This window comes from Rhinatrema bivittatum, chromosome 6 (assembly GCF_901001135.1).
Source record: "Rhinatrema bivittatum chromosome 6, aRhiBiv1.1, whole genome shotgun sequence".
NCBI classification, from domain to species: Eukaryota; Metazoa; Chordata; class Amphibia; order Gymnophiona; family Rhinatrematidae; genus Rhinatrema; species Rhinatrema bivittatum.
This window is the reverse complement of record NC_042620.1, coordinates 245,396,049-245,409,570: the sequence shown is the minus strand read 5'-3', so window position 1 is coordinate 245,409,570 and position 13,522 is coordinate 245,396,049. Positions and strand designations below refer to the sequence as shown.

General features: G+C 44.0%; 1 protein-coding gene across 3 annotated transcripts in view; it reads right to left on the bottom strand.

Moving 5' to 3' along the window:
• LOC115094054 (sodium- and chloride-dependent neutral and basic amino acid transporter B(0+)-like) overlaps positions 1–13,522 on the bottom strand; it is a 556,325-nt gene that overhangs the window by 22,247 nt on the left and 520,556 nt on the right. For all 3 annotated transcript variants that reach the window (XM_029606707.1, XM_029606706.1, XM_029606708.1), the window contains one exon: positions 8,388–8,555. In XM_029606707.1, coding sequence (XP_029462567.1) covers positions 8,388–8,555 — 168 coding nt within the window. The remainder of the gene's footprint in view (positions 1–8,387; positions 8,556–13,522) is intronic.

Genomic DNA, 13,522 nt, shown 5'->3' with positions numbered 1-13,522 from the left:
GCCAACTCATACACAGGAAATATCTTTTGATTCTCCTTCAATACAAACATCCCCATTATCATCTACAGGATTTCTGTCTGATCCGCAGGAACAACCGCAGGAACCATACTCCCCTCCGGAAGACCTTACATACCCAAAATACAATACTGCATCTAGAGGTACAAAAAGAAGCAGACCCTAGAGCAGAAACCCTAGGTCTTCTAAAAATTTTTGATACTCCGGGGGAACCAACATCTCTTCCGCCACAAGAGATCCTGCATTCAGTCTTACAAAAGTCCTGGGATACGTCTTATGCAATTCCAGCCGTTTCCAGGAAAACAGACACAAAATGTCGTATGAGAAAAGCATCTCTATACACTCTACCACCGTTATCTCATGCTTCAATTGTGGTAGAGTCTGCGATGCAAAGATTCAAGAAAACAAAGTCGCACTCCTCTTACCCACCAGGGAAAGACAATAAATATTTAGATGAGTTTGGCAGAAAAATATACCATAACTCGATGTTGACTGCACGAATTATGCAACATCAATTCTACATGGTACAATACCTCTATGAGTACATGCAAGCTATGAAGGGTAAACATTCCACAATGGCGGATCAAATACCTCAGCCTCTTCATGACATGGAAGAGTGTTCTCGACACCTTTTGAGGTCAATCTACGAAGCACATGAAACATCAGCTAGGGCATCAGCAACAGCCATTGCAGCCCGCAGACTGGCATGGTTACGTTCAAGTTCGATACGTGAAGACTTGCACGAGAAACTAACAAATCTCCCATGTACAGGAGATAACCTGTTCGGAGACAAATTCCAGGACGCAGTAAGTAAATTGAAAGAAGAAGCTCTAGCAGTACAGTCATTAATCTCACACCCTATTTATTCGACTGCACGTCGTTATATGGGATCTACTCGTAGGCAATCATGTGCCAGAAGACCCTATAGATCTTATCAATCTTTTCGAACCCAACCATACCCTTCTTACCAGCGTCCTGCTCCACAACAAAATACATCAAATCAACGTAGAGGTAAACCACGCAATCAGAGACAGCAGGCACAACAGCCATCTACCACAGCGAAAGCGACTTCGTCTTTTTAGTTACTCAGCCGCCACTACAATATCAAGCTCCTCCAGACAAAATTTGTTCTTGCCTGGAAGCCTGGGAAAGAATAACATCAGATCAATGGGTCTTGGAGATAGTACGTCACGGTTACCAACTCCAATTTGTCACAAAACCCATATTGCCTCATCTTTCCACACTCAAGATTCACAAGTCCCATCCACAACTGGGGGAAGAAATTGCTTTGCTTCTCAAACAAGCATGGCTTCAGAAAGGGACATTCTACAGAAACACTTCTTCTATCTACCTTCGATACATTATTCCGGGCATTTGACTCATATACAGATTATATCATAGTATTCTTAGATATTTCAGCAGCGTTTGATACGGTTGATCACCAAATCCTCATTTCAGGTTTACAAGCAATAGGCATTACTGGTACAGTACTAAATTGGTTTTTATCTTTTCTTACAGACCGCCCTCAGCAAGTCAATATCAACCATCAATCTTCTACTCATTATACAATTCCATCTGGCGTTCCCCAAGGATCATCATTATCCCCCATACTATTCAATATATATCTTCTTCCGCTTTGTCATATCCTATCTTCACTCAACTTACAATTTAAAATCTATGCAGACGATATTCAATTTCTTGTCCCCTACAAAACTTCCTGGTCCGATACTTTATCGTTAGTCTCACTCTATCTACTATTAACTCTTGGCTATCCCATAACCGTCTGAAACTCAATCCATCAAAAACCGAATTAGTACACTTAACATCTATCTCAGATACTTCTATAGGCCCTCCATCTCACTTTACTTTCAACGGCTCAACTATCCCAATAACTTGTCATGCCATAAATCTAGGTGTAACTATAAATACAGACCTATCCATGAAACAACAAATCTCCTCCCTAACAAAGAAATCATTTTATAAATTACAACTTTTGAAACGACTTCGTCCTCTTCTTTTCTATTGTGATTTCAGAACTGTTCTCCAATCTCTTATCTTCTCTGGTTTAGACTATTGTAATGCACTCTACCTAGGTTTACCCGATTCATCAATTCACCCACTACAACTAGTCCAAAATAGTGCAGCTCGCTTATTTTCTGGTACCCCTGTTCGCAATCATATAACTCCTATTTTACAATCTCTTCACTGGCTACCCATAAAATACAGGATAAAATACAAAATACTCTCAATCATTCACAGCCTAATCTATAATTCTTCCTCCACCTAGCTATGCACCTTACTTCGTATTTACAAACCCACCCGACATCTAAGATCACTCACTCAAAATCTTCTAGACATTCCATCACCACGACAGGCCAGATTAGACATAACCAAAAAGAGAGCATTTTCAGTAGCAGGACCATCTCTTTGGAACTCTTTACCCAACCCTCTCCGTCTAATATCGAACCCTCATCACTTCAAAAAAGCTCTGAAAACATACTTTTTTCAACATGCATTTAATAACTCCTCTAAGTATTCTTCCAACAAAACAGAAGTTTCCACCTCTTCAACCCCGTCCATTTGACACATATTACCCCAATTCTCCTCACTTGACACATAATACCTCAATTTTCATTCAATCTTTTTTCATTCCCTTCATTTTTTTTGGGATATATTTATCTGATAACTCATCACCTCTTCCCTCCCCCTCTCGCCTTTGTACTTTTCCTATTCCGTTTACCATGGCACGCTACTACTATTGTTATTATTATTATTGTTTTATCTTTTAATTAAGAATTTTATTTTAAGCTAGTAATTATCTGGCTACTTAACTAAATTTATGTACTTTTTTTATTATTTAATTTAATTTGCATTTTATTTTTATCTTATTTTAACTACTGTAAACCGTTTTGATAAAATTTTATTTTAAAAAGCGGTATATAAATACCTTAAATAAAAAAATTTTAAAAAAAGCAATACGACAAATTTACCCACACTCCAAATCAGCAGCATTTTATTCCCCGTACTTCCTCATACCCAAGAAGTTCAGGGGCCTTCGCCCCATACTAGACCTAAGGGAATTGAACAAATTTCTCACCAAGGAGAAATTCAAAATGGTGTCGTTGAAGTCAATTCTTCCTCTCATTCAAACCAATGATTGGATGTGCTCCATTGACCTGAAGAATGCTTACACACACATTCCAATCCATCCATCCTCGTGGCGTAACCTATGTTTTCGCTACCGACATCAACACTACCAGTACAAAGTTCTTCCATTTGGACTTTCGGCTGCACCAAGGGTATTCACCAAATGCATGATAGTGGTGGTGGCTCATCTCAGGAAACAAGGTATTAGAGATGTGAATCGTGTCCTCGATCGTCTTAACGATCGATTTCGGCTGGGAGGGGGAGGGAATCGTATTGTTGCCGTTTGGGGGGGTAAAATATCGTGAAAAATCATGAAAAATCGTAAAAAATCGAAAAAACGTAAAATCGCAAAACCGGCACATTAAAACCCCCTAAAACCCACCCCCGACCCTTTAAATTAAATCCCCCACCCTCCCGAACCCCCCCCCAAATGACTTAAATAACCTGCGGGTCCAGCGGCGGTCCGGAACGGCAGCGGTCCGGAACGGGCTCCTGCTACTGAATCTTGTTGTCTTCGGCCGGCGCCATTTTCCAAAATGGCGCCGAAAAATGGCGGCGGCCATAGACGAACACGATTGGACGGCAGGAGGTCCTTCCGGACCCCCGCTGGACTTTTGGCAAGTCTTGTGGGGGTCAGGAGGCCCCCCCCAAGCTGGCCAAAAGTTCCTGGAGGTCCAGCGGGGGTCAGGGAGCGATTTCCCGCCGCGAATCGTTTTCGTACGGAAAATGGCGCCGGCAGGAGATCGACTGCAGGAGGTCGTTCAGCGAGGCGCCGGAACCCTCGCTGAACGACCTCCTGCAGTCGATCTCCTGCCGGCGCCATTTTCCGTACGAAAACGATTCGCGGCGGGAAATCGCTCCCTGACCCCCGCTGGACCTCCAGGAACTTTTGGCCAGCTTGGGGGGGGCCTCCTGACCCCCACAAGACTTGCCAAAAGTCCAGCGGGGGTCCGGAAGGACCTCCTGCCGTCCAATCGTGTTCGTCTATGGCCGCCGCCATTTTTCGGCGCCATTTTGGAAAATGGCGCCGGCCGAAGACAACAAGATTCAGTAGCAGGAGCCCGTTCCGGACCGCTGCCGTTCCGGACCACCGCTGGACCCGAAGGTTATTTAAGTCATTTGGGGGGGGGGGGTTCGGGAGGGTGGGGGATTTAATTTAAAGGGTCGGGGTGGGTTTTAGGGGGTTTTAGTGTGCCGGCTCACGATTCTAACGATTTATAACGATAAATCGTTAGAATCTCTATTGTATTGTGTTCCATAACGGTTTAAGACGATATTAAAATTATCGGACGATAATTTTAATCGTCCTAAAACGATTCACATCCCTACAAGGTATAACCATCTTTCCATATCTGGACGATTGGCTCATACTTGGACCAACTCCAAACATCTTACTGGATCACCTCCATCAGGTGACACACTGTGTACAAGAACTAGGGTTGGTGATCAATTTTCAGAAATCACACCTACAACCGACACAACAGTTACAGTTCATAGGCACACGCTTGGATACTACGTGCAACAGAGCATACCTCCCAGACGACAGAATATCACACTTCCGTCATCTTCTACATACATTGAACCTTACTCAGACACCGTCAGCGAGACAAGTTTTGGTAGTCTTGGGTCACATGGCGGCGGCGATTTTCACGGTTCCCAACACCAGGCTACACATGAGACGCCTGCAATGGGGACTAAAACGCCAATGGAAACAGCATTCACAACCATTGACGCAGCAGGTATCGCTAACCGCCGAAATGAAAAAAGATATAACATGGTGGCTCCTACACTCCACCCTGTCCAAAGGAGCGTTGTTCAGCCCTCCTCCTCACAACGCAGTCCTAACCACAGATGCGTCTCACAAGGGTTGGGGTGCACACCTCGAGATTTACGAAACACAAGGGTTATGGACAATGTCGGAACAAAATCTGAAAATAAATTTATTGGAACTCAGAGCGATTCGCAATTCATTACGAGTATTCCAAGATCGCCTAAAAGGATGCAGGGTCATGATCTACACGGACAACCAAGTAGCGATGTTTTACATCAACAAACAAGGAGGGTCCAGTTCATGGTCCCTTTGCAAGGAGACCCTGATAATTTTCGAACAGAATTCCATACATCTCCAAGCAACTTACTTACCGGGAGTTGCAAACACAAGAGTGGACAGACTAAGCCGCATCTTTCATCCCCACGAATGGACACTCAACACAGAAATAGTCCAGAAAATATTTCTGCAGTGGGGGACACCTTCGATAGATCTCTTTGCAACAGAGATCAATGCTCAGGTTCCCAAATTCTGCTCGATAAGACCAAGCAAATTCAGGATTGCTCAAGATGCCTTCCTCATTCTGTGGACGACAGGCCTTCTGTATGCCTTTCTGCCCATACCTCTCATAACAAGAACAATTCAGAAGTGTATAGCGGACAAAGCTCAACTGATACTCATAGCCCCGGCCTGGCCGAGGCAGCCATGGTACAGTTTCCTGCTTCGTCTATCCATCAAGGATCCAATTCCATTACCGAATCGACAAGATCTTCTCTGCCAAGACCAAGGGACACTTCTACACCCACTTCACTCATCTCTACACTTGACAGCTTGGAGATTGAGAGGCTCCTTCTAACAGAACAAGGAGTTTCCACTTCAGCACAACTCATTTTGTTAGAATCCAGGAAACTATCAACCAGGAAAAATTATAACTATAAATGGAAACGTTACTCTGCCTGGTGTACCACCATTGGACTGTTCACCGGAGTTGCTTATTGATTATCTTCATACACTATATGTAGCTGGACTAGCAACATCATCCATCAGAGTTCACCTCAGCGCCATAGGTGCCTATCATAGACCAATCAATGAGATTCCTATATCCAATCACCCATTACATGAAGGGGTTAACGCACATTCGTCCTCCGGTATCCAAACCTCCAGTTCCATGGAACCTCAACATAATCTTGGAACAGCTCATGCTCTTCCCATTTGAACCCATGGACTCAGCGCACATTAAATACCTCACATGGAAGGTGGTATTCCTGGTTGCAGTAACTTCAGCAAGAAGAGTTAGTGAGTTACAGGCTTTGGTCCATTATCCTCCATACTTGCAATTTCATCAACAGAAGGTAGTTCTCCGAACTCACCCATCCTTCCTACCGAAAGTAGTTACCCCATTCCATCTCAATCAGACAATGGAATTACCAACTTTTTTCCCTAAACCGCACGCAAACGATAGGGAAAAACTACTGCATATGCTAGATTGTAAAAGAGCTTTAACACACTACAAAGAAAGAACACACTCGGACTCTCGTGTTTCTCAACTCTTTGTTTCCTTTGACCCGAAGGCACCTGGATTACCAGTGGCTAAACGCACCATCTCCAGCTGGATAGCGCAATGCATCAAATTCTGTTATGACAAACAGAATTTACAATTACATTTTACTCCTAAAGCTCACCAAGTCAGAGCAGTAGCAGCCTCCTTGGCACACCTGAAGAATGTGCAACCCATAGACATTTGCAAGGCAGCTACATGGTCATCACTGCATACCTTCACATCTCACTACTGCCTTGACCAACAAGTAGCCACTAGGGATGTGAATCGTTTTAGGACGATTAAAATTATCGTCCGATAATTTTAATATCGTCTTAAACCGTTATGGAACACAATACAATACAGATTCTAACGATTTATCGTTATAAATCGTTAGAATCGTGAGCCGGCACACTAAAACCCCCTAAAACCCACCCCCGACCCTTTAAATTAAATCCCCCACCCTCCCGAACCCCCCCCCCCAAATAACTTAAATAACCTGCGGGTCCAGCGGCGGTCCGGAACGGCAGCGGTCCGGAACGGGCTCCTGCTCCTGCATCTTGTCGTCTTCAGCCGGCGCCATTTTCCAAAATGGCGCCGAAAAATGGCGGCGGCCATAGACGAAAAAGATTGGACGGCAGGAGGTCCTTCCGGACCCCCGCTGGACTTTTGGCAAGTCTCGTGGGGGTCAGGAGGCCCCCCACAAGCTGGCCAAAAGTTCCTGGAGGTCCAGCGGGGGTCAGGGAGCGATTTCCCGCCGCGAATCGTTTTCGTACGGAAAATGGCGCCGGCAGGAGATCGACTGCAGGAGGTCGTTCAGCGAGGCCTGACCCCCGCTGGACCTCCAGGAACTTTTGGCCAGCTTGTGGGGGGCCTCCTGACCCCCACGAGACTTGCCAAAAGTCCAGCGGGGGTCCGGAAGGACCTCCTGCCGTCCAATCTTTTTCGTCTATGGCCGCCGCCATTTTTTGGCGCCATTTTGGAAAATGGCGCCGGCTGAAGACGACAAGATGCAGGAGCAGGAGCCCGTTCCGGACCGCTGCCGTTCCGGACCGCCGCTGGACCCGCAGGTTATTTAAGTTATTTGGGGGGGGGGGTTCGGGAGGGTGGGGGATTTAATTTAAAGGGTCGGGGGTGGGTTTTAGGGGGTTTTAATGTGCCGGTTTTTCGATTTTTCGATTTTTCAATTTTTAACGATTTTTCACGATATTTTACCCCCCCAAACGGCAACAATACGATTCCCTCCCCCTCCCAGCCGAAATCGATCGTTAAGACGATCGAGGACACGATTCACATCCCTAGTAGCCACTGATGCGAAGATATGGCAAGCAATACTGCAATCTCTATCCTCCTGTCCACGGTGACTGCCACACTGTCAAAGATCATGTACAAACACATATATCATAAATGACGTGATCGGGAGCTTGGGACTCCCATGACAGCATGGCTAATTCAGCCCTGCTATCGACGGGAAAAAGCAAGTTTGCTTACCGTAAACGATGTTTCCGTAGATATCAGGATGAATTAGCCATGCAGACCCACCCTCCTCCCTGGCAGTCACCAAGTCTTCGACTACACTACAGCTTAATCACAGACTGAGGAGATTCCGTTACTTTCCTGCGCGGGAACACACGCGCAGCCGCAGAGAGCAAAGCTCTGTACTCTGCTTTGACAAGCTCCGCCTCCCGGGCCTGATTGACAGATCCCATGACAGCATGGCTAATTCATCCTGCTATCTACAGAAACATTGTTTGCTTTTCATATGCTACACTTATGCATTCTATGTAACAGCTATACCTTTTTTCTGGCCTTTCGCCTGTTCCTTGTAAACCGGTACGATGTGCATACGGCTATCGGTATATAAAAAATGTTAAATAAATAAATAATAAATATTTGTTAATATTCTGTTCGGCTACTTACCTGCCACAGATTTCCCTTAGCTTTGTAAATTTCCTTTGAAGCAAAGATTGGTAGCCAGATGAGGGAGACAACAATCATTAACCAACCAAGTACGACTCCCCAGGTGGGATATTGAATTGAACCAAATGTGGGTGCAGTAAATGTTGCCAGAGACCAAAATAAAATTATCTGTTTTAAATTAAGAAATATTGTTAATAAATTTTTCTTCACATTGATATGCATTAGTTAGAAGATAAGTTGCATGAGCTTACAACCCCAATTTTTTAGAAGCAAGGTTTAAAATCTATTGTACTATATGTTTAATAGTATCATATAACCAATTCATAATGTTTCAAGCTGTCTTTTGACATATAATATTCTAGAAAATTCTCTGAGGCCAATATTCAGAAAAGTGACAAATGGATAACATCTGGCTATAGATAGCCAGATAAGTTGTTCAGGAAATTCAGAGGGAGAAAGGTGTCATTGAATATTAGGAATGTGCAGGCCAAAAATGTTTCATTTCATGTTGTTTGGGGATTTATTTTTGTTGTTAATGTTTTTCCTTTTTTGGGGTTTTTTTTTTACATTTCAGAAATAGCGTGCACTATTCAGAAATAGTGCGATTAATAACGATGGAAGAAAAAACACAAAATTTAATGTTTTATTCTATCGTTTCATTGTGAAAATAACAAGAAATGAGAAACCCTGCTGAGAAACTCCAACTTACCTAGGGCATAATACCCAAACCCTCCCCTTCCTCCCAAGCTTCTAAAAAGATGTTAAACTTGTGACATAATCAGCCAAATAAACTTTCCCACCCCTAAAACCTTTAATTCTGAATTTATCAATGGCCTCTAGACACCCTCTTAAAGCCCACTAACCAACTTGCAAGCCAAAAAGGAATTCTCCCACTTCACCTAGCACTCCCTAAAACCCCATGCCACTAGGAATACAATAGGACTGTAGTTCTAAAGGCATCCAGCATTGCTGTCAGAGTTTATTGTCTGACAGCAATGCTGGTAACTTATGCTACCAGTGTTGTTGTAAAATGTAAAGCTTACTCTATGCTTATGGCCAGGGACCCAAGAACACTTAGACTCAGTAAAAAGTATAATGTATTTTTATTAGTCAATATAAGTGTTCTCGGGAGATGCTGGGTACTGGGTGCCCTTAGTCTTACAAACTGACCTGCATCTCATCGTGTACAGGAAGTGATACTTTTTATAGATAACATACAATATTGTGGAAGCTTCTAGACTTGTGTGACTGTCCAAAGAATCATTTACATAAGTTGTGATGTCAAATGCATGAATAGATCATCCCTAACTATCCCTGATTAGTTTCTTCCCAGGAGGTGTGGCCATTTCCCATGGCTTTCTTTGTTCTGTTAAACTCTTACTGGTCAAGACAATCAACACGTCTGTAGCTAAGTTGATTACAAACTCCTGAGAATAGTGCCTGAAGCTCCCCTGTGGTTTCTTCTTTGTGACTCTATGAATAGACATCACCTATCTGGTGCCAGCTTGCCTGCCTCTACAGATATCCAGGGACATTCTGCACATCATGCTCAGAAAGTCACTCAGAGTCCATTCAGCCCAGGCAGGCCAAAGAAACGCAGAGGCTTCTGGGGATTTCCTTCTCCATGTTGGTTTTCTGTTCAGGCATACTTCTCATTTCCCTCTTGTGCCAAAGACTAATGCCTCAATAAAAGTTTTTAAATAGATCAATAAATCAGTTTGTCTATAAAATGTCAGCTACCTTGGTATCATTTTTTGGTATTTAAGAAGTATTGTACTGTGGCTTCTAATCCTGAGTACTACAGTTAGATTATGAAATACTCAATCAGGCTATAAGCTTAATACATCAGGGACCCAATTATGTACCTGAAATAGTCAACCAAATTATCTCATATAGCCTTTTCTAACAAATAACATTAGAGCTGCATATTACCTGCATAAAATGTTTTAGTTGATCCCTAAAGATTTTTAAATTATAGATGTAAAGCAAGTTGAGGAAACTAACACATGCTGAGTAGGGCTTCATAGGAGAAATAAAATAACTACCTTTAAGATTTTCAAATATGGCAGAAGGTAGGCTAGGTACTGTATAATGATTTCAGTTCAGGGTGTACACCTAAGAAAATGGAATAGGAGGAATATCTCTCTTACATTTGCAGACTTTGCAGCACAAGAGATTACTAAACAAGCTTGTTAATTAGCAGTTAAAGAATGTGTAAAAACTAGAGCACAAAGGGTACCAGGATTATGAACAGTGCAGCAGCTGCATGAATCTGTGGGGAAATAGAAAACTAGGCACACCCAGCTGGTATTATCTGTTACACTTTAAGGGGTAGATCTTTAAAAAATACGCGATCACGTACTTTTGGTCGCGCACCAGGCACAAACAAAAGTATGCTGGATTTTATAAGATACGCGCGTATCTTATAAAATCCGGGGTCGGCGCGTGCAAGGGGGTGCACATTTGTGCAACCTGCGTGTGCCGAGCCCAGCGCGCGCTGCCTGTTCCCTCTGAGGCCGCTCCGATTTCGGAGCGGCCTCGGAGGGAATTTTCCTTCGCCCTCCCCCCACCTTCTCTTCCCTTCCCCTACCTAACCCCCCCCCCGGCCCTATCTAAACCCCCCCCACCTTTGTCGGCAAAGTTACGCCTGCTGAAAGCAGGCGTAACTTTGCGCGCGCCGGCTGGCAGCCCCGCTCCATCCTCCGGTCCTGGGGGCTGGTCCGGAGGCCTCGACCATGCCCCTGGGCCGGCGCCACGCCCCCGGGCCCACCCCCGAAACGCCACGGCACGCCCCCGAAACGCCGCATCGTTTCGGGAACGCCCCCGGACACGCCCCCTCCCACCCCTTTTCGAAAGCCCCGGGACTTACACGCATGCCGGGTCTTTACGTGCGCCGGCAGCCTATGCAAAATAGGCACGCCGGCGCGCGAGGGCCCTGCGCGCGTAAATCCTTCCGGATTTACGCGCGCAGGCCTTTTAAAATCCGCCCCTAAATGTTTAAATTTGATATTACATGGGTCTCATTGGCCTATGCCTAACAGTGCACAGCCCATGTACTAGCATGTGGGTTCCAAATTTACAGACACTTTGTTCTTTGTAACCGGGGCTGGAAAATAAACTATGGCTAGAAATGTTTCTCAATATTTGTCATTGTATGCCAGAGAAAAGAGCAAAGGAGCTGAAGATTTAACTAAACTCCCAATTAAGTTATATTCTAGGCAAATGGAGGAATTACATAAGCAGAAAGAGGGAAAAGTGTTTCTAGATAGAATAAATGCTGAGAAAGTATCTGGGGTAAACAGGTTTTAGATGATGTGGAATATAGAACCAGTGGAAGTGATGCTTGGTATTCCCAAAATTAATTAATATGTGCAGTAATCTAGAAGGATGGGAAGTATTAGAAGAAGAATAAATGGCAGAGGTGGTTAGCTCTTCATAAGGAGTTAGTTTTGATCCTGACAGGAGCACAGGTATTGAATGTTGATATTTATTTTGCACATAAATATAGAGCAAACCCTGAAAGAAATCCCCCATATAACAGAATTAGTGGGAAAGGCAGACCAGGAAGATTTCCCGAGATTTAGAGATATAGAGCAGGGAATGGTTATACATAATGTCTGTTAGGAGTGGTGCAAATCAGGGCAGGAGCAGAAGAACCCATGTTGACTGTATATATTAATAAGCAACCTTGCACATTTTTTTGGATTCTGGGGCGACTTCTTTAGTGCTAACAATACTTCCAAAAGGAGTTGAATTATCAGATGGAACCATACAAACTATAGCATTTTAAGGACAGAATAAGCTGGTACATTGGACAGCTAAAACTAGTATACAGTTACAAGGAAAAGAAGTAACAAGTCAGTTTTTATATGCATAACATTATCCAGTAAATTTGTTAGGCAGGGATTTGTTACAAGCCCTGGAAATAGAGCTTTCTTTTGCATCAATCTCCAAAGTTGTACATTCAGCCAGACAGTTTGTTACCTTCACATACAGACAGGAACAGTTTCTATAGGTGCCTGTTTCAATTGAAGCCCTTATATTTTTTAAACCTTGTCCCAAGACCTTCAGACTTCCAACTGGTGCATCTGTGATTATCTAAACGATCATTTTGCCATACAGCAAAATGGCGCCGACCATGCCGTACGGTCGGCGCCATTTTGCTGTACGGCAAAACGATTCGAGTTTAGGAGGTCGTTCCCGGACCCCTGCTGGACTTTTGGCAAGTCTTGTGTGGGTCAGGAGGCCCCCCAAGCTGGCCAAAAGTCCCTGGGGGTCCAGCGGGGGTCCGGGAGCGATCTCCTGGACGCATGACGTCGGGAGCTAGGAATCAAAATGGCGCCGGCGCTACCTTTGCCCTGTCACATGATAAGAGCAAAGGGCCACCGGCGCCATTTCTTTTCACAGCAGCTGTGGGCAGAGAGTGGGACATCGCGCCAGGATCATCGCGCCGGGACCCCAGGTCATTGAAAACATTTTGGGGGGATTCGGGAGGGTGGGGGTTTGTTTTAAAGGTTCGGGGTGGGTGTTAGGGTTTTTTTGGTGTGCCAGTTTTCCCACCCCCTATTTAACGATACAATACAAATGCCCCTGACGATAAATCGTGGGCATTTGTATTGTATCGTGCACTCTAACGATTTTGGACGATTTTAAAATTATCCGACAATAATTTTAATCGTTCAAAAACGATTCACATCCCTATTATCCAGTCCTATACCTTATAATGAGTATATGCATTTACTTAATGAGTCAGTGGGATGATTATTTGATATGTTCTCTTTTACTTTTATTTATGAAAGCTAATCTGTTCACACTAACCAATCACCCTGTCCCACTGCTGGCCACTTGACAGTGTGTTATGTCTTGGTATAAATCAAATATTCCCTTGAGGTAAATTCTTCTCTATTGCTGCTTCTGCACAAGTATTTTTCTGTACCCAATATACTGAATTTAGTGAGCCCCTTCTATTTTTCCCTATATACCTTTTTGAGCATTTCTTCCTGTAACACTACCTATTGGTTTCTTTACCTAGAGTTTAGTCACAAGCGCTCACAGATGTGCTCTGGTAGTGTGACACTTCTGTTCACTTAGGCCCATTTCTGTCTATGACCAGAACGTGTCTTATTTTTTGCAAC